Consider the following 25,717-nt stretch of genomic DNA (forward strand, 5'->3'; position numbering starts at 1 on the left):
GAGTTGCTAACTGGCAGGAAGGTTTTGGCTTTTACTTTGCCCAAACAAACATTTCTTCTAGTGCTTTTCCTTGGGTTATGGTCAGGAGCCGGCCCCTCCCTGGAGGCAGCATTTCAGGCTTGCACCCTCACATCTCTGACCCTGTGAAGACCAGCGAGTTAGACACCCGTGCTTCTGCACTGGCTTTCTCACTGGGTGCAGCAATCTTGGGGTAGATTAACTTCTGTGCACATCAGATTAGAAGAAGTGCTTGTGGAGTCCTCCATTCTTCTGATGGGAAAGTGGTAGCAGAGAAGTGGCTTGAATTTGTATTTGGAATGAACGCACTCAGTTCTCTGTTAAACGTGAGTTCTACTGTTAATGCATCCCTTTTAGAAACGAGTTAAGGAAATACGAGGTGAAGAGAAATACATATGTTTAAAGTATTTTGTTTTAAAATTTTATAGCCTAGTGTTAATTTTCTCCCCTCCCCTCCCCTCCCCCCTCCCCTCCCCTCCCCTCCTCTCCTCCCTTCTCTTTTCTGTTCTTCTATTTTCTTTGGTTTTTCAAGACAGGATTTCTCTATGTAGCCCTGGCTGTCCTGTAACACACTATGTAGACCAGGCTGGCCTTGAACTCAGAGATCCATCCTGCTGTCTGCCTCCTGAGTGCTGGGATTAAAGGCGTGTACCACCACTTCCTGGTATGCTGATTTTCTAATACAAGTGAAAAATGGAACCAGAAAACATTTTTTTCTTCTGCAGTACCCACTTCCCTTTCCCAGAATTTGCAGTGTGAGTCATCACCTAGCTCTTTCCAGCTTAGGTGTGAAGCATAGTAGGTGTGAGAGACATTGAACACCCGTCACAGTTTGCTCAGTTTAATGCTTTCAAGAGGAATCTATGATGTCCTGGGGTTGTCGGCTCTAGAGTTTGCTTCTGTATCAGTTTGATACTCACTCTGTTTATGTAACAAAAGTACCAAAGTACCAGCTAGCCATGGGTGTTGCTATGCTTTGGTTGATAGGAGTAGACTAGAACACTGTCTGGCTGCCCCTAACAGGAGCCCAGGGTTCCTGTATGGTGGGTTTTAATGCTGATATGTGTGTGTGTGTGTGTGTTTACTTTTCTTACTGTCAATTTCTTTTTTGTGGGTAGGGATAGGGTTTTGAGACAGGGTTTCTCTCTCTCTCTCTCTCTCTCTGTGTGTGTGTGTGTGTGTGTGTGTGTGTGTGTGTATTTTCTCCTTACAGACAGTTTCTTTTTTGTGGCAAGGGATGAGATTTTGAAACAGGGTTTCTTTATATACCTTTGCTGTCTTGGAACTTGCTTTGTGGACTAGGCTGGCCTCAAACTCAGATCCATCTGCCTCCCAAGTACTGGGATAAAGGTATGCACCTATGCCCAGCTTTCCTGATATTCTTACAGGTTTGTCTCAGTTGTTTGTTTGTGGGATGAGACGAAGGTGGTGAATGCCCTGTTGGTGGTGGGTGGCTCTGTGGCCTTGCTTTCTGTATGTGACTTGTCACATGCTTTCTGAGCACTGATCAGATGCACCAGCAGCTTCTGACTAGCTTGCTTATTGTGAGAGAATTGTCCCTAGATATATTCCTTCCAGATTGTTCCAGATGAAGTTTAAGCTAAAGAAGTGATGACATTCTTTGTTGACCAGTTATCTGTTGCTTGATTTTGCTTTCTGACTTAACTGTATATTGGCAGAAAGTTGTTTCTGCTGAAACATGTAATTACTTAATCCCTAGTAAGTTTAAAGTACATCCGAGCCAGCTGGGCCTGTGGATGTGTGCACCGGAATGACTTGGGTTTGGTATTACCTAAATCATTCAGTTAGAAATGTATATGTTTTAAACCCAATTTCTAGATGCCATAGAGGGTGCTTTTATTTTTTTATTTTTTAAATTATTTTAAAAACAATTTATTTATTTTTATTTTATGTGCACTAGTGTTTTACCTGCATGTGTGTCTGTGTGAAGGTGTCAGTTCCCTTGGAGCTGGAGTTACAGACTCCAGCTGCCATGTGGGTGCTTGGAATTGAACCCTGGTACTCTGTAAGAGCAGACAGTGCTCTTAACCATGGAACCATCTCTCCAGCCCTGACTGGGCTTTTATTAAAGCCTTCTGGTATAGTCACTTGTGAGTACCAGAGGGGAATGCACCAGAAAGGAACGACTTTGTGAACAAAGCGAAGTACAGCATAGTCTCATGTTTGGAAGATGCACCTCTCTCCTCCATGACCCGGGCAAGATTTAAATCAGATGTCTACAGCTGCCCTTTGTCTTTAATGAACAGTTCTGTCAAAGGTTTAGAAATGCTCCATACCTGGAAGACTCTTGACTTTTCCATGAAGCTGGTAGTATGGCGCTGAATCCTAACTGATGCTGTCCGCACGAACCCAGCCGTAGCTTATTGAGACCAGAGGTTCTGTTCTATCAGTCTTGGCATTCTGGCCTCTCAGTTGGCTATGCTTTGGAATCCATGAGCTCGCTGGTTGTTTCTTGGTGGACCAATTTGCTTTCTCATAGAGCTTAGACACCAGGAGTAACATCATGAGCATTCCCAAGGCTGCTCGTCACTCAGAGCAGCTACTGCTTGGTGCTGCAGATACATTTTTAAGGGTAGAGTAGCTTCTCTAGAGTTAAAGCAACAACGGCAACAAACCAAGTTATTCTGTAACTCCTGATTAGCTACTAAAAGTTGGTTCAACGGTTTTTCTAAATCCTATTCTCATTATTCAGTACAGATGAGCGTGCTCATTGATTAGCCCATTAGCAACCCCTTGTAGCTGGTCCTGCCTTGCCTCTCACAGGCTGCACTCGATGCTGGAGCTCAGTGACCCTGTAGAGAAGCAAGCAAGGCAGCCATGTCTGTTCAGGACCTTCCAGTTGCATGTCACTCGCAGCTGAAGTCCTGTTCTTCACCATGCCCCTTTGTGCATATCCTCAGCCTTTTTCCTGGCCAGGTCTGTCCAGCTATGGCCCCACTGTTTTGCCCTAACTTTATTTTCTTTTGCAGTCAGCAGACCATGTTTTAAATTCCATTCTCTCCCCAGCCTCCTAACTCACTGGTTCCCACCTTTGCTGTTACTACTGTTAGAGAGATGACATTTTAATTAAAAATTTTATTTTTTCAAGGCCAGCCTGGTCTACAGAGTGAGTTCCAGGACAGCCAGGGCTACACAGAGAAACCCTGTCTCAAAAAAACCAAAAAAAAAAAAAATTAAATTTACTGGGGTATGTGTGTGTGCATGATGCAGTATTCTGGTGCACATGCTATAGCATGCGGACTGAAGTCAGAGGACAGTTTGTGGCGTCAGTTCTCTCTATCTGTGCACACCAGAGATTGAAGTCCAGCTGCTACACTTGTGTGGCAAGTGCCTTTGCCCATCCAGCCATCTCTGCAGCCCAGGAGAGGGTGTCTTAAGCTTTCTCGTGCGGTTTGGAGGCAGTTTAACATAGAGTAGATGGCCTGGAACTGGCTGAGGCGAAGCATGAGCTTGCCACCCTGACCCTCTGTCTCTCACATCTGAGGTGGATTCCACTGCAGGCTATGAGTGTCCACCGTCTCACCTTAGACGTGCTGGGGATAAGCCCCGGGCTCCTGGCCTGCTGGGCTGCCGCTTTACCCACTAAGCTTCTTCCTTTGCAATACATTCTGAGCATGGTTCCTCTCCCCAAGTTTCTCCCAGACCCCCCCATCTTTTTTTTTTTTTTTGAGACAGGGTTCCCCCCATCTTTTTAGCCATCCAGATTCATTCATTCTCACACCTCTAACCTAAAACAAACATCAGGAAAAGAACAGGACAAAACCAAACAGAAAGAAGACAGTCTAAAGCTCAAGACACACACAGAGATGCAGACACACACATTTACTCACATACACAGAAGTCCCATAAAAACATAAAATCAAAAACCATAATATATAAGCAAAAGACCTGTGAGGTAAATAAATGCCCAGACAAAGCACTATGAGACAGAAACCCTTCAACAAGACCATGAGTTTGTTTTGTGTTGGCCATCTACTGCTGGGTGTGAGGCCTGCCCTTGAGTGTGGTTTGTATACCCAGTGAGACTACTGAAGAAAAGTAACTTTTCCTTTGGGAGTGGTTGTCAGTTGGAAATAGCTTCTGGGTTAGGGATAGGGGCTTGTGTCCACTCCCCCTGTCAGTACTGGGATCCCGTTTAACGTAGATCTGTGCTGCCCCAGTTCTGCATTCATCTGTATTTCAGTCCTCTTGTATCTGGAAGTCTTTGTTTCCTTGGTGTCCTCCATCCCTGTCCTTACAATCTGTTTTCGTCATCTTCCACAAAGTAGTCTGAACCCTGAGGGAGGGCTTTGATGGAGGCATTTAAGACTGAGTGTTCCAAGGTCTCGCACTCTCTGCACGTTGTCCAGTTGTGGGTCTCTGTGTTTGTTCCTTTCTACCGTGGGAGGAAGCTTCTCTGATGGCTGAGCAAGGCATTGATACGCGAGCGTAGAAGAACGGTGTTAGTAGTTTTACTGCTATGTTCCTTTAGCACAGCAGTAGCATTTGGTTTTCTCCTCGGTCCATGGCTTATCTAGTCTCAGGTTCTTGGCCACCTGAGGGAGCAGTGTTAAGCATGGGTTCCTTCTTATGGAGGGCCGTAAACCCACAACCAGTTAGATAGTGGGTGTTTGCTCCCGCAGCTCTGCCCTTCTCACAGCCGCACGTTCTGCAGGTGGGTCACCACTGTGGACTGGAGGTTCGTACCTGGGGTGTTTACCTCTCTCCTCTGGGATCTTGCACAGTACCTTCCTGTAGGGGTGGAGGCTCTAAGTAGGTGCACCAGCTTGACTTTTCCATGTTCGATGAGTTATGCAGGTGTTGTCTTCAATCATAGGGTCTTACTGTCAGTTTGTAGAGAGCACTGATTGCCTTGGCAGTAGGGTGGGGTGTTTGGGGGTTTCCATGGGGCCACTTTGGCCAGCAACTCAAATGTAACTGATTCCTGGTGCCGAAAGTTTCACTTGGTGATGAGAGACGTCTGGTTGGGGCCTGGTGTTCCCTGTTGTTTGATTCCATTTAGATTTCTTTCCTATGTGTATATACTTGAGGAAGCTTTTACTGCAGTAGGTTTCCCTGTAACCCCTCAAATGGCCCTTAGTTGTAGTTGTTCCTCCCTTACCTTCCGTCTTCTCTCCCCCTTTCTGTTTAATTCTGTTCCAGTCTCTCCTCCCCCATCTGCCCATCCATCCACTCATCCATCATCTACCCATCCACCCACCCACCCACCCACCCACCCACCCACAACTCTATATTCTATTTCTCCTTGCTTGGGAGATCCTCACACACACTTACACCCTCCATACCTAACTTCTGTGGTTATCTGCTTAAAAGCTGACGTTCACATATAAGCTAATACATACCATATTCGTGTTTTTGGGTCTGGGTTACTTCACAGAACGACTTTTTTTAACCTGGATTTTTTTTTTAAACAGTTGAGTAAGATTCTATTGTGTAAATGTACCAGCTTTTCTTTATCCATTCATCTGCTGACACATTTAGGCTGTTTCCAGTTTCTGACTTCCATGAATAGAGCAGCAACGAACATCGATGAGTAAGGCCAGCACTTAATTTTTTAAAATTATGGTTTGCTTCCCAGCACAGTGTGCTGTCAGTGCTGCAACAAGGACAGCAGTGACCTAAGACCACACAAACAGGGCAGAACAGCAGCGACAGTCTCCATTTAAGCTTCAGATGGGTGTGCACGGTCAAAAGTTCCTCATGGTAGGAATGCTCCCCAGTTACAACCAGAGACTTTGTTAGAGGGACAGGGCTTAGTCCTGTCCCCTGCTTCTTATTAGCGTAATTGGATTCTAAAGTCATTCCCACCTCAGTGTAATTAACTTGTGACAGTGGCACTGGAGAACGCTTATAACTTTAGGTTCAAGATTGTTAATATTCACTTTATACATGGAAAGTATATTGAAAGTGAATTTATACATATTAGCAAAAAGACAACAAAACATTGAAACCTGTGGTAAGAACTAGGCTGGTGAGAAGGCGCTCTCTGACTCAGGTGTTCAAGAGCTGCTCCATTCTTGCTAAATTGTCAGTCACGTTCACATTCCAAGATGCAGCTGTGCCTGTCCCTAATGTCACAGCACTGCTGCCCGCAGTCAGTGCACTCTGAACACAGCCAGCCTTCTCCCCACTGCCCCTCGCTGGCTCCCCTCATCTCACAGGGTGGAAGGTGAGCTGAAGGGAACAGAAATGCTTCATCCAGTGTGACAGGAGAGGAGGCCAGGTCTGGACACTAAGTTGGGTGTGAAGTGAGTTTAAGTGGTTTGTACACTGTGTCTTAGAAAGGTATGGGGATTTCTTTCTGAAACCTGTGTTCTCTGTGTTATTGCGTGATTTGCTGAGAATTACAGATCAGAAAGGGGAACTGGGCGTTCTGAGGAAAGCCAGCAGGGTTTGACATTGTCATTTTAGAAAGCGGTTGCCAGGATCCACTGCAGTCTGCTGTGTGCGGTAAGCACAAAGCTGGACATCAGGGACTTGCCTGTGAAGAGTAGCTGGACCTTGTGTTGTCTGTAGAAGTTTGTGTAGTTCCTGCAGTGTGCAGTGTAGTGTAGAGAACACAATTCCTGCATCCAAGGAGCTTATAGACATAAGGGAAGGTTTACCATGTGCCTGCCTGGGAGAGGCAGGTTCGACTCCAGGGGTCCCATCTGCAGAGGTGGCCTTCAGGAATGGGACCAGTCTGCGTGTGCACAGGAAGCACGTGAGAGACAGGCTGACTAGTGCAGAGGCGTGGGTACCATGGTAATGGAGAGGTTTTACCTTCTCCCGGATCAAGTGTGTGTCGGTACGCTGTGAAGATTCAGAGAAGTTTATGGCTTTAGAGAAAAATCCATGAAAATATATAACCCCTCAAGGAGTTTATGCATGTGTATTTTAGGGAAAGTTCACGAGTGGTCATCCAGAGCGTGGTGAGCGTCACACTGCACTGTGGTGCACGGTGTGGCTGTGAGTTGTAGAGCTTACTGAGTGTCTTTGTTGAGCCAGTCAAGCCTTTCACTCTCTCCAGCTTTTTTTTTTTTAAATCCTCACCAAATTTGAATCCAGGACTTGAGAAAGTGCCAGTTATCTAAATACAGTATCGTATTGTGATAAATATAGCCATTGAGATTTTAGATCTATTCACAAAACTTTATTTTAATATTCATAGGGAACTTTTTTGGACTGTTATCTGAAAAACTGAAGACGATTTTATCATCAGAACTGACTATTAATTAGGGTATTGTTTCAGAAATAAAAGTTGATCTGCTGCTAAAACTCTATTTGAATATGTATGGTTCCGAGCTGGCTTTGTGTATTTAATAACTTTAGTACTCTAATCACTCTGTTTACAATTACATTTTGGTGAATATGCTAATATAGAATGTGACAGTGAGTGATTTCAGCAAAGGGCAGTGTGGATTTGCATCTCGATGTGCTTTTCAGTTACTTCTGCATTTCATTTCGACTCAAAGGGAAAAGAAATGGTCAGATTATGTAACCGTCATGTGATGATGAACCAGCTTTCTTCTCTGTTGCATAGGCTGTTATTACAGCAGGCTTGAGCTGAGTGTTCTGAAATTACGGAGATTGAACTTTCCTACAGGTTGGCTTTTCTGTGTATTCCTTAATAGAAGCCTCAGGGCTGGAATTGGTTTCATTATTAGAAGATACCTCTAATGTACTTAAGGAGTTGTTTAATTGAAACCAGTGTCTGCAATTCTTTTGAGCACTCACTAACTTAATAAGGCAAGTGCTTGTGCTTGTCTTATTTTTGTGAGCTTGGGTTCCAGGGTGTAAGAAATTGTCATTTTCAGAAATTGCCTGCAAAGCAACAGTAGCTCGAAACAGCCAGCTTTCCTGTTCCCAGAAACTAGACTTCCTGGTGCTCTTTTTTTTTTTTTTCCCCGAGACAGGGTTTCTCTGTGTAGCCCTGGCTGTCCTGGAACTCACTCTGTAGACCAGGCTAGCCTCGAGCTCTCGAACTCAGAGATCCGCCTGCCTCTGCCTCCCAAGTGCTGGGATTAAAGGCGTGCGCCACCACCGCCCGGCCTTCCTGGTGCTCTTAACCAGAAAATAAGAGGGGTTTCCAGCGCAATGGGTAGGGATGGGTCTAGATCTCAGATAAAGCTGGCACAATAGTGCTGTCAAGGTGGTTGTGGCTACACACCAGGAAAAGCCTGCTTAGGGCAGGGATGGAACCAACAGAAAAGGCTTCAGGGATGTTCATGATGGCAGGAAGAGGCTCTGGGTTCATATGTGTGAGTTCAGAGGACCATCTCAGGTGTTATTCCTCAGGCACCCATGTACTTTGAGAAGGGTCTCTTGGTGGGTTTAGGCTAGCTGGCTAGTGAGTCCCAGGGTCCACCTGTCTCTGGCGCCCCAGTGCTGGGATTGCCAGTGCATGCCAACGGGCAGCTTTTCACGTGTGCTTTGGGGGTAAAGTTAGGTCATTCTGCTTTCCTGGCAAGTTTGCTACTGGCTGAGTCAGTGTGACACAGAGAGGTTTCTGTTAATGGAAGTAGTGTTTCAGTACTATAGTTCATATATGCTAAGAGATGCATGTATTAAGTTACTGGATTGGTTATTGTTTCTAAGCATTTTTGTGAGTGGGGCTCTTAAATATGAAGGCTTGTGTATGTATATATAAGCTTTTCATAAGAGGTAATTTCAAGTATAGTTATGGTTTTTTAGACAGCCTCTATGTAGCCTAGGCAGGCTCTGAACTCTGGATCCTTTTGTGTTTGACTTCCTAGTGCTAGGCTTGTCATACACCTATGTCTATTTCAGGTACAGCATTTTAAACTGGACCTCCCATTTCTTACCTCACATTTATGACTTTTAAGGAACAAAGGAATAGATTAAGGATGTCACATAATTACAGCAGTCCTCTATTATCCCAGGAGAGCCATTCTAAGATCACAATGGATTCCAGAAACCATGGCTGGTAGTGAGTCTAGATACACTGCAACCAGTGTATATAATAGAGATCCTGTTTTAATTTGTAAGATGAGAGTATGGTCGTGACCAAGAACAAAACCATCAGAAGAGGGTCTGATATGTGGGGTGCCTGTGGTTTCTACATCTCAGATATCTGTCTCACTCTGAGGTAGTGGTGAGCTGATGTTTGCCACACACAAGCACTGTGATAAGAATCACTATCACTCTGGAAACAGATGGCTCCTGTGATTGGTGGGAAGGCAGCATGCTTGGTGTGGATGAATCAGAAAGGGGTGGACCATGTCTACGGCTAGACGAGGGTTGGTTCCAGATGCATTCATACTCAGAGTGGCACATTTTATAAATTGTTTATTTCTGGAACTTTGCATTTAGAATTTTGACCTTGCTTGACTGCCTAGCTGGAAGGCTTAGGTTCTCCTATGTGCTCTTCCACTTTTACACAGTGTTCTTGATTAACAACCACCAAATCTATCTAGCATTTTTATTTTGTTTTGAAATAGCCATAGCTGTTTTTTTTCTTTTGGTGGGGGGGGGCAGTATCTTTCTGAAGGGATGCACCTTCCCAGTGGTCACTTGTGTGGGACACAGCCTCACAACTGCACATTGTTGTGTTCAGGTTTGTGTCGTGTTTCAAGCCCAGAAGTTACTTGTGAGATCCTTGCGAAGATCACTCAGCCCCAGCATCTTCTCTTGAGCTGGGGTGGTTTCTCTGTGTGCACTGCTTTGAAGTTTTGGGAAAGGTACAGACCAGCCTGTCTCTATCTACTTACATGGTGTTGAGGACACAGGAAGCATCTCCCAGTTTTCCTGTGGATGTCTCCTAAGGTTCATTCCAGTCGTCCCCTGAATGGTTTGGGGTATGTAGGGGAGGGATTCCTGGAGGCCTTACCACGCCCAGTGTCTCCTCAGAGTTCACCAGGCACGCTGTGCTGTTCTGTAGTAGTTTTAGGAGTGGCATTCCTGATCTTAATTATCCCAGTAAGCTCCAAATAGCTGGCTTCAAGAGTAAAACCAAAAATAAAATCCAATAGTTTTATTTGGAATGGAAACACCCTACTTTATTTACAAGAAATCTACATGCACTAAGTGCTGAGGCAGGCTTTCACTTACGATATGGTGTTTTATTGCATGGGAAAAGAATTCTAGAAAAAAAAATTGTCCAGACACTTCAGTTACAGAGAGAAGATTTTAAAAGTCATTTAAAACTGTTTTGACAACTATAAGGAAATAATCAAATAGGAAATTGCTGTGATCTGATAAAGCCGGATGAAGTTTAGAAGGAATCCCGTTAGTGCCAGGACTGCTGTGTGTTCCGGCTCGTTCTTCTAGTTGAGCTGTCGCCGGGGTGTGAGGTGCAGAAGTTAATCTTTCCTCGAGTTTTAAGTCCTGGTTGCCATGGCTGTCACCAAAATACTGTTGGGCAAGATTTCAGCGCAGATTTAAAAAGTACCTTGAGAGGACCCATCTGAGGAAGTGCTTCTTCTTCTTCTTCTTTTTTTTTTTTTTAAAGAGAAAAGTTAGATTTAAAGATTTTCTTATCAGTTAAGAAAGTGTCTGCAAAAGTGTTCTCTAAAGGGATGAGACTGATGGAATGAACGTATCTATTGAAAGACGACTTATTAATTAGCACAGCTCTTGGCAGTGGTGTGAGTAGTTCATCCGTGGCTGTCTCCTGATGGAGAGAGAAGACTGGAGGTCTCCACAGTCCCAGACTGGAGCTGGAGTCAGGGAAGTCCTGTAGAAGAAGGTTCTAGTCCCAGTGAAGGAGTGTCTCAGCAAGAGGATGGATGAACTTGACCTGGACAGCTTTCGCTGAAAGCGAAATCTCCCTTCTTTCACGTCTTGATTTAGAGTGTATCTCCCCAACTCGAGTCTAATCAAGAAAGGCCTTTCATCCTGTGTTGTGCTGCCAGGTTTCAGTTGATTCTAGATGGAGGCAGACCGACAACCAAGATTAGCTATCACAGTATATGCATGCATAGATATAAATACGTGTGTGTGTGTGTGTGTGTGTGTGTGTGTGCGTGCGCGCATCATGTATGGAATTCATGCATTTGTAGTTACAATTGGTGGGTATACTGGGAGGGCAGGCAGAGGTGGTGATAAAGCTAGAGAGATAGTCTAGCAGTTAAGAGCACACACTGTTCTTTCGAAGGACCTGAGTTCAGTTCCCAGTTCTCAGCACCCACAGCTAACTGAACACCTGTCATGCCAGCTCCAGGGGGACTCTCATACCCTTGACCTCCTCACGCACCCACACAGACAGATTCATACACATACTTTAAAAAACAAGAGGATAACCAATTTTCTTAATGTCTATTTTAGTTTCATGTCTATGGATGTTTTGTCCACATGTGTGTGTGCACACCACATGCATGACTGGTAATTGAGGAGGCCAGAAGAGGCCAGAAAGCTGCATGGGATCCCCTGGAGCTAGAGTTACAGATGGTTGTGAGCCACCTTGTGGATGCTGGGAATTGAACCTCAGATCTCTGAAGAGCAGTCAGTGCTCTTTGACCACTGAGCCACCTCTCCAAGTTCAAAGAAAATAAACCTTTTAATATAGTCTGTATATTTAGTATCTGAGTTCAAAATGTCACATCTTAGCAGACTCCCATTTGAAATGGCATTCTAAGTGTCGCAGACCAGTCTATTTCAATCACTTTCCTCTCTTCTTCTCTCTTCTGCAGTTTTTAGGGAACTGTAGAATCTTAAGAAAATCTTCTGAGTCAGCGTTAATAGAAAGAAGAATTTGGATTCATACAGTCATAAACTGTGTGTTTATGTGCACACACAGTTGTACACGGTGCAGTGGTTATACCTGAATGCACTTGAAGCTTACACATATGTGCTTTAATCAAGACTTCCCAACTAGCCAGTTGCCCACTTGGCTCCAAAGCTTTTGATTCCAGCTATGCTCTCCCCTAGTAAAACGGTTTTCCCAGAGCACTGCTACACTTGTGCTGGTGAGAAAGCAAATGAGCTACTTCTCCAGAATGCCCAGGGAGAAGGGACACATCAGATGGCCAGGACTTTGTGGAACTAGCTGGTGGTGTGTCACTTCTGTTGAGCCTGTGTCCTCCTTTGTGAGTGGGGCTGCTGCAGCCTTCCTCCTCAGCACCCACTCTGGTGTCCCCATGCCCTTGTACACACCTAATTGAGATTGTAGTCTCTGTGCTTGTGCTCAGCACATCTGTACTGAGTAAAGATCTCTTGGCTACGTGACTAGATGCTGTGTGTTCTAACTGCATGCCTTCCCTCAGTTGCACTAAACAGTTCTTGTTTTGTTGTTATGAAATAGTATTTTAGTCATAGATGATAGGCTACTGGGACTTAAAGTGCTTTCCATAATTGCATAGATCATTTTGTTTATGGTCTCCTCTGCCGAGCTTAGTGACAACCGAATAGGATCCTAGCTGTTAAAGACCAGAAGTCGTGGATGTCCTTCTCTGGTCTTGAATAACCTCTGTTGAGTAGACTCCGTCTATAGGGGAATGTTTTGAACACTTCTAAGGTTATAATTGTGAGGAAAGTTGCTTTGTTTTGTGTTACAGTGAAAATGCCCCGTGTAAAAGCAGCTCAGGCTGGAAGACAGGGACCTGCAAAGAGGCGCCTGGCAGAGCAGTTTGCCGCTGGAGAGATCATAACCGACATGTCTAGAAAGGAATGGAAACTAGGATTGCCTATTGGCCAAGGTGGCTTCGGCTGCATCTATCTGGGTGAGTGCTTGCGAATTCTAGTCATCAGTGGGAAGATTCAAATGATTCTTATGGCATAGTTCTTATTTGAGCTATTGCAAGGTGCCAATGATATCTGTGTTAATTGAGGAGAATATGGTTGGCCATAAGTAAGTTCACCTTTGACATATTAGAAGATGGCTCATCTTATTATACAAAAAGAACAAAATGCTGAAATACTGTGTCACTTATAAATATAGTATCCTTAGACTCTTCAGATTGCTACACAGACCAGTCAGGCTCTCTTGAGGCTGAAAGAGAGCTGTATCTATCGTTTTCCCTCTACCTCAGCCAGGGGCAATTGACTCCAACTCTGTTTAGCTCATTTTACAGATCTTTACAGCTATAGCTTTTTAAAATGTCTCCACTTCCTGTTGAGCTTGACCTATGTTGGTTGTATTAGTCAGCATGCTTATCTTGGGATAGTTGGAAACCAAGTTAGAATCCTGATCTTCTGTGAGTTTACTTAATTATCAACATTAAAAATGGTTTACCTGCTGGACAGTGGTGGTGACACACACCTTTAACCCCAGCCTTGGGGAGGCAGAGGCAGGAGTGTTTGTTATAGTAGGAATTCAATCTCAGTTCAGGGGTTTCCTCCCCACCTTGGATCGTTCAGTTCCCAGATAAAAGACACACAACTTTTATGTTTATGATAAGCCTTTAATGGACCAGAGCTGGGCAGATGTCAACCCTCAAAGCTATTAGAATCTACTTCCCCATCAATAACTCCAAATTATAACTTGCCATGTTCCAACTGGGCCGCTCTTAAATCCAATTGGTCAGATCTCATGGCTATGTTTTCATGACTCACCTAACTTCTCTTCTCTCCACCTTCTCTCTTCTCCCTGCCTTGTTGTCTCTCCTCAGATCTCAAACTCCGCCTGCTTCTCTTCTGCCCAGCTATGGGCTATAGGCATCTTTAGTCATCAATCAGGGACAGCTTGGCGGGCAAGGTTTCATATCACCACTTGTATGTGTACAGATTTTCTTTTCCTTGGGGGCCAGTGTTCAGCATTGCAACACACAGCATAAGACCAAACCTCAACAAATGATCTCTTGAGTTTGAAGCCAGCCTGGTCTGTAGAGCCAGGGTTATACAAAGAAACCCTAGTAAACAGCAAGACCAAGAACAAAGGAACAAGAACAGCAGCAGCAGGTTTACCTAGCTGGGGTGCTGCAGGCTTTTCATCCCAGCACTGGCTGAGGCGGGCAGATCTGTGATTTCCAGGCCAGTTAGGGCTATATAGTGAGCCCCTGTGCCAAAACAGAACAAAATGGAAAGCAAAAACCTTGATTGCAGGTACAACTGTCTCCTTCCCAAGAATACTCGAGGGAGTGTACTTACTGCCCGTCCTCTTTGCTTTCGGCACTTCTCTCCATTTTTGCATTCTGTGGTTTTACCTCACTCTGTTTTGTTATTATAAATTTTGGTTTTTAAGGCATCATATAGCTGAGGTAGGCTTCAACTGCACTTTTATTTCTAATTTTGATTTAATTAGTTAACTAGTTATTTAATTTCTTAATGGATGATTACCTTTCTCTTTTTTGAAAGGGACGGTCTCATTGTGAGACTGATTAGCTTTGCACTCAGAGAGATTCTCGTGCCTCTGTGTCCCAAGTGACGAATAAGAGCATATGCCCCTCTGCCTGGCACAACTTTTGAAAAAATTATATATTTTTGGTACCAGCCAGAAGAAGGAGTTGGATCCCAGAGCTTGGAGTTAGAGATGGTTGTGAGCCACCGTGTGGAAGGTAGAGAGCCAGCCCTGGTCCTGGAAAAGCAGCAGTGTTCCTAACCATTTAGCCATTGCTCTCACCCTCAAAGTTTCAAATGTTATATTTAATAGTAGTTTACATAGAATGAAATGTGTAGACATTTAAAAAAAAAACACAGATGTAAACATCTGCAATATGAAACTACTTAACTTCTTAATTATAAGAATTCTTGTTATAAAAAGATAAAGAGAAAGAGAGTATGTTCTGTGGAGGTGTGTGTGGTGAGCTGTGGGGGAAGGGGATGTGTCAGCGGGCCCATGCTGAGGCAGCTCTTCCTCCTGAGGGACCAGCCACACACTGGTATAGTACAGAATAGAGTTTATTCAGGGCATGGAGAGGGACGTTAAGAGGGTAGTAAAGGCAGAGGGAGAGGGAGAGGGACAGGGAGAGGGAGAGGGAGAGAAAGAGGGAGAGGGAGCGGGAGAGGGAGAGGGGGAGAGAGAGAGAGAGAGAGAGAGAGAGAGAGAGAGAGAGAGAGAAGGAGTGAGAAAGGGAAGAAGGAGGAGGAGGAGGAAGAGGAGGAGAAGGAGAAGAAGAAGAAGAAGAGAAGTACAGGCCGGCCATGACCACATGGAGAGAGGGGAAAGGGGAGAGGGGACAGGGATCAAGAGAGCAAGAGCAAGACAGGAGACAGGAGGGGACAAGCAGCCCCTTTTATAGTGGGCCAGATCTACCTGGCTGTTGCCAGGTAACTGTGGGGGTGAGTTTAGAGAGAATGCTAACAGCTACTATAAAATGAAAACTTCTTTCAAGCAACGTCTGATTTGGAATGCTGATATTACAGTGAAGGGTCACATCTTCTGGAAATTTGTCAGAATTGCTGTTCTTGTGCTCCACTCTACCTGTGATTCAGAGACCATAGGGAAGGCCTGCAGTGTTGTTTGAACAGGCTCTCCAAGTGATGGGGCATTCTGGGATTTGAGAGCCATGGTAGGAGACAGCTGCTTTCAGTCACTTGCTGGCTTCACACCCCTGAGTGGATACCCTGCTCTTCGCTAGTGTTCATGAAACACAGCTGACACGAAACACAGTTCGTGAAACATCGCTTCTCACCATGGAGACTGTACTGGCCTTTGGAGACATACATGCTGCTTCTCTGTTTTTGTTTGGACTTAGAGCTCTCCTAGTAAAGTAGGCTGTATTTATATAAGGTGAAGTCTTCAGAAACCATGGAGAAGTAGCTGTTCACGAAGTGTACACATTGTTATGATAAAATATCCCAGGTAGGATGTGGTGATTGAACCACATGATCATTGTGGTTCCTGATTTCAGAGGTGTCAGTCTGTGCTGTTTGGCTCAACACCCTATGTGTTCAGGCGGAGGGCATGAGACAGGCGAGTCTCACCTCTGGTGCACAGGAAGCAGAAGGCGGCTCCAGGGCAAGATGTCTCTGATGGCTTTCACCACCCAGTGATCTTCTCCAGCTATGTCCTGCCTCTCACGTTTCTAGAACTTCCTCCAATAGTGCCATCAGCTGTGTCTGCTGTGGCCTTATGGGGGGTGCTTTATCTCATCCACACCAGTATGTTAGTTCTGATGGCCAAGTGCACATTCAAGCTTGTGCTCTAGAGGAGGTGCTGGGGTTGCTGTAGGGAATTGGCGTGCATTAGCAGGAACTTGTTGAGTAGGTTGTCCCTTTTAATCACCTTAAAATCTGTGCTTCAGCTTCCATGCTCCCATGTGGTCTTTTTTTCAGGGCCACCATGCTCCTACGTGCTCCTCTTTTCAGTGTCCTTCCTTTTGTGGCCCTTTGCAGATCTGGAACTTGCTTTGCCTGTGTGTTGGGTATTTTGTTTCTGTCGTTAGCAGGTGCTGTAGGCTGATTGTGTTTTAGTACTCAGTGAGCAGTCTGTGAGTTAGGACTTTGCTTTCTGTCTGGAGGATTTGCTTGCAGGCTGTGCCTTCATTGCTGTGGGCACCGATACACTGATGCTGCCCTGTGTGAGATCAGCAGTGCCAGTGTGCATGTCTGACCCCGGAAGTGCGGCTCTCTCTCCATTTTGTTACACAGTGCTGCTTTTCCAAAGCCGAGGTTAGGGCAGGGCATGCGCATGCGGATTCCCTGTCATTCCCTAACATTTCATAATGCTTTCTTTCCACACTCGAATACGTTTCTCAGTTCCAGGATACACACACAGGGACTTGTTGACAAGGTGTAGTTCTTGTCTTCTTTGTGCCTGGTGTCGCGTGTGCATGTGTTGTGGATAAGTCATTGCGTTTCTTTACCCTCTTCTCATTTGAGTGTGCAGCATTAATAGGATCCTATCTTCATTTTCATGTTTGTTAAAGATTTGGAACCTGCCTTATTACTAAGTCAGTATCTAAATGCTGCTCCCTGCGGCTGTTCCTAGGTAGCTGGTGAGCGTTTCGAGAAGCTAGTGCTTCTCCTGTCTGAGGTGCTTTGGCTGCAGCTCTTGTATGGTTTTCTAACTTGGTTTCTGTGGCTGTTCTCACAGTCTGCCTGTCCTCTGTTGTAAGGTGACAGTGCCTTTACCTTCAGCCCTAGTACTCTTCTCTCTTTGTTCATTCCCAAGGAGATTTCTCTCAGCTCTAAATAAATGGCTTTTCCATGTAAACTGTGCTGGAGACTGAACCTAGACCTCACCCACGTGAGGCATGCATGTGCTAGTAACCCTTTGAACTCGAGCCTTACCCAGATGCTGGCGTTTCTCTGCTAATCATTTACGAGCTCCAGACTTGTATCTGTAAGGGGCTAAGATCTGCATCAGCACCGTGTGTTGCTCTGGCAGAAACACCCTAAGGGGAAGGATTTACTTTGGCTCACAGACAGTTGCACTCATAGACCTGGGGAACATGGTGGTGGATGGAACCCATGGTGGCTGTCCACAGTGCACAGACTAGGATGCAGAGCGTGTAGGTCAGAACTGGCTGTGGCTGTAACCAGCTGACAGAGGCCCTCAGCCAGTAGCCTACTTCCTTGAGTTAGGGTCCACCTGTTCAAGGTCCACAGCTTCCCAAAATAATACCACCAGATGAAAGTAAGTGTTCAAATCACAAGCCTGTGGAACATTTTAGATTAATAACATCTGAACTTGGATGTTTAGCAAGCATCTCAAACAAAATACCGCAAAACATCTCTCCTGTGTTTCTCCATTTGTTGCTTTTGTGCAGTTTTCTGCCCAAACCCTAGAAGCGCTTACTGTCTGTTTCCAGCCCGTCAGGGTCCTGTTAGTTGCTCTTTGAGTCCATGAGCACAGTCTGCTAGCACCACCTTGGGCCTGTGCAGCTGTCAGACCACACTCTGCCCACTGCTTGCCTGCTTCTGCTCTTGGCTGACACAGCCCTCTTAAACAGTCTAGTCAGATTTGGACCATGCTAGTCCTTTTGACAAAACCTTGGAGGCTCTGTGTCTCAGTCTCAGCAGCAGCCTCAACCTTCATCCAATGTGTTCAGCCCTTCTTTTTTACCCTCTGCTCCTTTTCTCATGGGTCTCTGCACCGTCTGCATCCCATTTTCTCTGTGTGCATTGGTCTCCTGGCTTTGCAGTTCATATAACACTCCCCTATTGGGGCTGTGGTGCCAGTCTCTGTGGACTGTTGTTCCTGAGCTCCCATGGCCTGAACTGCTCCATAGTTTCAATGACACCCAGGCTCCCTTAGCACACTACAGCACTGGCGACCTCCCTTACTGTTTAAATTCCCCCATGTCTTCTGTCACGTCATAGTGTACTCTACTATGTATTTTACTTGATGTCTGCATTTTACTGCTCACGTGACAGCGAGAAGTGGAAGGACTTTCTTGTTCCTGTCCACTTGCAAACTCTTATTTCTTAGAAAATGACATGAGATACTTGTCAATGAGCTTGGAGAAACTTCCTGTTCTGCGTGGCAATGGCTCAGGTGTCACTGTGTGCTCACCAGTGACTGGAGTCAGTTCCTCTGCCTCCACATGTTCTTTTACAGCTGACTAGACCCAGGGATTCCATCAGTCCCATCCTCCAGGAGTTCACAGTTATCAGCAGACTGAACACCAGAGGACTGCTGAATGGAAGAAGTAGTTTTAGCTTTGTGTACAACTTCCTGTAACATCTGATTAAATTGAAGAAACCTAAAATTGCTAGATACATTCTACCTATGAACCAAGTCTTAGACTAGGTGCAGTGTTATAACGATGCTCTGAAATGCCATTTGGGGTGTGGGATTCACACTTCAGGGGGGCTCAGGGCTGTAGGCCTAAGTGTCTGTCATCTGTGTCGGTGCAACGTTCCTTGTTCTGATGCAAATGTCTGTCTCTTTAAACAGCGGACACAAATTCTTCCAAACCGGTTGGCAGTGACGCGCCCTGTGTTGTGAAAGTGGTAAGGAAATATTGCTCAGTTTTTTCTTTTCTCAGTATAATTGGTATTTATCTTGTAAAGCATATTTTTTGATGACTAGACTTAGTTAAATTATAAGATATTGACTGTTAATAATCTTTCATAAATATTTAATATGGCACATAGTAGCTTTTTAGTTTTAAGTAACTTGAATTCAGAGTCTTAAGCTCCCCCATACTAGAGTGGCACAATTTGAGGGTGTCTGAGAGACCACGGGGGTCTGCAGGGCTGAGACTGTCTGTTTCGGCTGTTTACCTTAGGGGGGGTGTTTTCTCTTTATATCTTGTAACATCATGCTAAGCTGACTTTACTTTGTTCGGACATTTGTTTGTTTGTGTGTTTAGTTTGCCTGCTGTCTGTTTTACTCCCTTCCCTGTTCATTTTAAGAAGTCGTGATTTCCCCTGCACTGGTAGAGCTTTCTTCACAGTGCTCACGCTGCAGTTCTGGATGCACACGATTGGTAGCAAGCAGCCCGTCGGATACCAAGTAGTTAGGCCAGTTCCAGACTGGAGCACAAAGAGGCATCTGTTTTCCTGTCGGTCACTGGTGTGTTTCCTCACTACTCACTCATCTTTTGATCAACATTGTTTATGGCTCTGCCCTCCCTGTTTTTGATCTGTGAGGACCCTTAGCGCCCTCTTCCCTGTGCCCTTTCTTCTGCTTAAAGGTTAGACAAGCTGGGGAAGAGGATGCCTCAGAATTGGTTGGTTCCTTTTGTTGTATTCAGATAGAAGTATATCCCACTCCCTAGGAACCAGATATCTTAGACCAGATTTGTTCTTTCTCTTTAAGTTGTTTGTTTTGTGTGTTTCGCCTGCATCTATGTCTGTGCATCTTGTGCATGCATGGTACCATTGAGGCCGAAGAGGGCCTTGGGACCCTGAAGCTGGAGTTACAGATGGTTGTGAGCTGCCATGTGGGTGCTGGGAAGCCATCCAGGTCCTCTCGAAGAGCAGCCAGTGCTCTAACTACGGAGCCATCACTAGCCTTTGTTTTAGTGAACATTTTAAAGATATTACTAAGAAGTTTAATTTTTCAGCAAACTATATAGCTAATAAATCAGTATTTGAACACTTGGGACAGGCATGTGTAAATGCTTTACTCATGCCCTCTGTGGAACATTCTGCAGTCTCTAGAGAGTTCTGTGTCCTGTGTTTGAGCCCTGTCTCAACCCGTCTTAGGTATTTCCCCTGCTTAGAGCATTATCTATGGGTATTATCAGAAATATCCTGTGTTTTTAGTATGGCATTTTAAAGGAGTCACCTGTATTTTTAGGATATCAGTCATCTATCATCGACTCCTGCCCTGTCTTTTTTGAGACAGGGTGTCTGTATAGCCCTTGCTGTCCTAAAACTCATTATGTAGACCAGGCTGGCCTCGAACTCACAGAGATCCTCCTGCCCCTGCCTCCTGAGTACTGGGATTAAAGGCGTGTGCCGTCTGCCAGGCTCATTCACTGCCCGTTACTGACATGTTGATAGGAATCTGGGCTGTTTGCAGTTTGGGTGGATTTGGGCAAACCTTCCACATAGACTGTTGGAGTGATGTTCTGGGGGGATGGGCTTTTGTGTCTCTTGGAAGCTAAACTACTTGTCAGTAGGGAGAATACACATCCAAAATTTTAAAAAAGTTATAGACATATTTCCAAAGTGGCTATGCTGGTTTTTGTATTGCCAGTGGTTGACTGACAGCTCTGTCTGATCCAGTGCTTGCCCGAAGTGGGTGTGCCTGGCTTTGTGAGCATGCTCACTTCCCAGCCCTTCCAGGAGGCAGGTGTGAGGTCTGGCTGCTGTTGGGTTTGCGTTTACTGCATGAACACTGAGCCCTTTTTCCTTGTTGAGTGTCTGCCATTTGTGTGATTTTGTGTGATAAGTGTTTCAGTGTCTTGATTCTTTTCTCCTTAAGAAGGTTATTTTTAATAACTGGATTGTGTAGCTTTATATAATTGAGTAGGAAGAGTTGTTCTAGATAGATCTTATTTTCAGATACATGTTATAACTATTGCCTTCTAGTTTACCTGTTCATTTTTAAATGGTTTAATATGTCTCTTAGGCTGACTCATAAGCCTATTCTCATTTATTTAGTTACTGTGGCTTCTGATACTGAACTGAGCCTGTAGTGCACACCCTACTTAGGTAAGCTGAGGCAGGCTTCTTACACCATTCTGGAGGGGCTTTGCTCATGTTTTGCAGGGACTTTCGTGTTTTTATTCATAAAGCATCATGGTCTTTAATTTTTCTAGAGGTATTTCTGTGTTAGACTCCTGCAGTTTGAATGCTTTGGTGTCAGTTGCACTTGCTGTTTGGTCCCAGTAGTGTTCTACTGGACCCAAGGACCTCTGGGTGAGCACGTCCCATCTCATCCCCAGAGCACAGCTGCCCTTCCTTCTCAGTCAGTGCCAATGTCTGTCTCCTGCTTAGTTCCCTCTTTTCTGTCCTCTGGTCTGGAGCTTTCTTTCTCATTGTGTTCTGACATTTCTTCTGAACCACAGGGGTGGGCTACTGTCAGGTCAGAGGAACTAGAGTTCTTACTGTGGTGTTTGTCATGTGCTTGGGGGTTGTAGGAAGTTTCTATGCCTTCTGTTCTATACACATTGAAAACATGGTACCTTGGCGTGGGGGTGGGGGATCAGTTCCTCAGTACCTTCAAAGGACTCACTCCAGTGAGAAGAAAGCAAGTTTCCTGTGTCTCATGACCATGTGGGTCAAAGCAGTCCAGGCTCTCAGACCCTCTGCTCTGCTCTGCTCTGCCCTGTATAATTGGTATACTTGTTTCTCTGTCGTGGAGGGAAAGCGCTAAATGACCATGTTCGTTCTGTTTCTCTTACTAATGCTTTATCTTAGAATCGAGAGCCTCATCCTAAGTGTTCACTTCCCGCCCTTTTCACGTAACTAGCTGAGGAACCTCATCGGAGAGGTATCTGCAGTTACTTTATCAGAGCACATTGAATTTCTAGGTTTTAAGGATGTTTGTTTTCAGACTTAGTCTATTCTGTGTCTTCCGTTGTCCTTTGTCCTTCTCTTTGTGAAGGGCAGTGGGTGCTTGCTTTTTTTCTCCTGTATTTCAGTTTATGGTCCTGGAAGAACAGCTGCCCAGCCCTCAGAGGGACCCCAGCCAGAGCTGGCTGCTGCTCCCTTGGTGACTGAAGTCTTTGGGCCCTTTAAATTTGTCAATTATTTTAAATTTTAAAGTGTGTCAATCACTGGATTCCCATTTATTATACAGTTTTATTTCTAATACCCTTTTCATGATGTCTGTTAAAATGTTTGTGCTTATTTTCTCTACGTAGATTTTAAGTCAATAGTGCCCTTGTTTTAAATGTCCTCTACTTATACTTTTCTTACACGCTTGTTTTGTTTGTTGTTTAAATACTTTCTTAGGTATAATTTTCTCCTCCCTCTTCTTGCTTTTCTGTTCATTCACTTTGATCCCTTTGTCGCCATTTACTTTCCTCTGTTGGGAATAGGCCCGGTTGTCATTTCCCTTCTGACAGCTTTGTGGTCTTTAAAGGTGAAGGAGACATCAAATACAAGCACGTAGAATGATTATCGCACCTTTTCCGAATTAAAATCAGAACAGTTGCCATTCAGACATATACATGAAGATTGTTAACTGTGTGTGTGCATGTGCGTTTCCGGTGTGTGCATGCGGTGCTGGAGATGGGTGCAAAGCCCCCTGGCTGCTGGACAGGTTTCTGTGACTGCTGCAACTCCAGCCAAGGTTCATGTTTTCAGAGACCATGAGCGACTGACTATGAGTAACAGAACAGCAAGATGTGAAGCTTAGTTCTTTATAGGACGGCTCTGTGAACAAACACACCACGATCCTCATGCACTGTAAACATGAGCATGCCTTTTATTTTTAGAGCAAAATTGGGCAAGTTATTTAAGAAACACAGCCACGTTGGTTGCTGTTGTGAAGTTCTGTAATCATATGCCAAGCAGTACTTCCCAGCCCTTGTATGTGTCATGAAGCTGCATAGTGCCTGGCCATTGGTGTCTTTGAGAAGTCGGCCAGCTGCTCCTTTGCATCCAGATTGAGAACCAGAGTAGAGGCCGGAGCATTGTGACGGCTGAGGTCATGTCTCTGCAGACCTGTAGCTTCATTCTGAGGTCCTTTCCAATAGTTGTACTCTGAGATTCTACCTCAAAAGCTCAATTCCTTCTGCCGTGCCAGCTTCCTGGGTGAGGTTACACATGGCTCCTGTATTTGGCATTGGCATGAACATAACATACACATATAAATGAAATGTCTCAGCATCTCCTGCACACCGCACACTCTCTCCCACCCAGGGAGGTGTCTGTTTCTGTTTGGGGCCTTCATCTTTGACTGATGCAAGCAGGTGTGGGACAGCACTGCTGTATTGTCAGGACATTAGCTTATGTGTGCTTTCATAGGTTGTGCATGAGAGCACATGCAGAGAGACACACATACACACACAGACACACACATGCACACACATAGACACATGCATACACACAGATACACAGAGACAGACACATACACATGCACACACGGACACATTCATACACACAGAGAGACACACATGCAGACACACAAGGGCACAGACACACACACACACACACACACACAGATCCACACACAGACAGACATATGCATGCACACACGCACACAGAAACACTCATACACAGAGAGAGACACACAGACACAGAAACACACACACACACACACACACACACACACACCAGGAAGAAATAATAAAGAAGTAACTTGGACAGTCCGAGTCGAGAATTTTCTGACTCCCTTCTCCCACCAAACCTCAGCGTCAGTAAGATATCACTTCTCTGAGTCCTCACCTTCATGGGAGCAGAGTTGGAGCCTGAAGATAGACTTCCAGTTGATGCCACTTACGAGTTGGTGTGTGATGTCCTTTTCTTGGGGCACAACTGATGGGGTCTGTATTTCACAGCCTCCTGGGAAGGGCTTTGCCTGATGTTGTGATGAGTGTTTCTAATTTTCAATTCAGATATCTTCTTTTTTTTTTCCTTTTTTTTTCTTTTTTTCTTTTTTTTTGGTAAGAAGGAGAAACTTTGTACAGCTTCATTTTTAAATGGCAGCCAGTTGCTTTTGGATGGTGCCATTGAAATATATCACATTTTAATTTTTTTTCCTGTTGTCATCGTCATTTTGACACTTAGAAGTCTTAAGGAAACGTTTAGTGATATTCTAGTTAAAATGTCAGTCCCAATTTCTTTTCTAAATCTTGGCTATTATAGAGTTGGCAAAGTATTTTAGGTTTGAAATATGTTAATACAGTTTTAGTTGTGAGTTAAGGTAGTTTCTCCATAGACAGCTCGCTTCAGCTGGAGCTCAGCGCCAAGAAGTAGCTCTTCACTTTGTCATACTGGAAGCCTATTGGACAGAAAAATGTCTGAAAGTGCTCAGGAGCCTTCATTAGAGTGTCCTGATTTATATGGTTGATTTGTATTATAAGTTTAATAAATTATTGCTTGAAGGGAACTTGAAAATTAAAGTTGATATGATATAGGCTAAAACTGAATAAATCAAAAATCTTATGCTGTTGGTAATAAGCCAGGAGTGGTCTCGGAGAGTGTCGTTTAAGCTAGAGTTTTAGTAATGAGTCATTCTGAAAGCTAAAACCAAGATTCCTTTTCTTTAATTTCACTTTCTTCTTGTTTTACTCTGATTCTGTGACTTGCTTGGACAATGGCTTGAAACGCTTGCTTACATTTCTGGCTTCTGTTGCTGCTAGGGAAGGATCTACAGGTGTGGGAGGGTTTCTTGCATAGCACCTCTATCTGGGGCTCAGCATTTGCCTCTGTGTGTACCGATAGGATCCAGTGGGGCTTGGTGACATGCCCTTGGACACCACTCTTCGGAGGCTGAGCTGTACACATATGGCAGACTGCTCAGGTTCTCTCTAAGCTGAGTGTTGGCCGTTTGTGTCTAGGTACTCTGCTAGATGAGCAGAGTCCTGTGAGCATGTTACCTGGAGATAGCTGTCATTTGAATTCCAATACATCTGAGCTGATAGAGCTGTCTTTGTGACAGAGGTTTTAACTGACACTTCAAGGACCAAAATGAACTTCTGTAGTAGTTGGATTTCCTCAGTGAAGTAGTGGATGGACGTTAGTTTCAGCGTTTGGAGCAGACATCTCTGAAGTGGAGAATACACACTGTCACGCCACAGCTCGGGTCTGCTGGTTCTGATGAGCTCTGAAGCTTTGACTCCAGCCATACGGGCCTTCTGTCCCAAATATTTTGCTCAGATTAGTTTAGGAATCTTTGCTTTCGTGTTTGAGGTTATCACTGCTTTTAAACCAGTATAAAATATTAAACATTAAGTACATGCTATTTTATGTCAGTCAGTCACACAAAATTCATTATTTAAAAAGCCAACAAAATTGTGTTTTCTTTCCCATATTTGTTAAACGACATGAAAGTCTTTAAGGGCTGTTATCTCTTGTTGTATAAAATATCTTTTTTGTAAATGTTTGCCTCTTTACAAATAATTCAGATGGTTACTATCCCTTGAAATGAGAAATAGGGATTGTCTAGTCAAGTTGGAGAAAACAGTTATTTAGTTCCAGTTTCTTTCTGACTTAAAAAGAGTCCTAAGGTTGTTGGTCTGAGGAAGAGAATTCAGTGTCAGAAAGAGAAGGCACACTGCAGTCTCACTCTGCGATGCAGATGGCCCTCCGCTTCTAAGAACTAGGCTGAGCCACGCTAGGGCAAGGAGAGGGATAGGATTCTACCATCAATTGGCTAAGTCAGGTGTTGGAATTTTATTACATCTCTGAAGTGTCTTGTAGCCTCTTAGTGGTGATACACTTAGCATGGTTGGTGGCCTTTGCTTAATAAAGACAAAAGTTAGTTTAAACATTTGCCTTAAACTTCTGCAAA

The 25,717-nt window shown here is 44.5% G+C and overlaps 1 protein-coding gene across 6 annotated transcripts in view; it reads left to right on the top strand.

The window, feature by feature from the left end:
- Nucleotides 1-25,717, top strand: part of Vrk1 (VRK serine/threonine kinase 1) — a 67,336-nt gene that overhangs the window by 17,347 nt on the left and 24,272 nt on the right. For 5 of the 6 annotated variants that reach the window (XM_028764505.1, XM_028764509.1, XM_028764510.1 and 2 more), the window contains exons 2-3: nt 12,534-12,698; nt 18,758-18,813. In XM_028764505.1, coding sequence (XP_028620338.1) covers nt 12,539-12,698; nt 18,758-18,813 — 216 coding nt within the window. In that variant the 5' untranslated portion in view covers nt 12,534-12,538. Of the gene's footprint in view, nt 1-6,466; nt 6,490-12,533; nt 12,699-18,757; nt 18,814-25,717 lie in introns of those variants that run through there. The other variant, XM_028764508.1, reaches the window with a different exon arrangement.

This window comes from Grammomys surdaster, unplaced genomic scaffold, assembly GCF_004785775.1.
Source record: "Grammomys surdaster isolate TR1022 unplaced genomic scaffold, NIH_TR_1.0 144, whole genome shotgun sequence".
NCBI lineage: Eukaryota > Metazoa > Chordata > Mammalia > Rodentia > Muridae > Grammomys > Grammomys surdaster.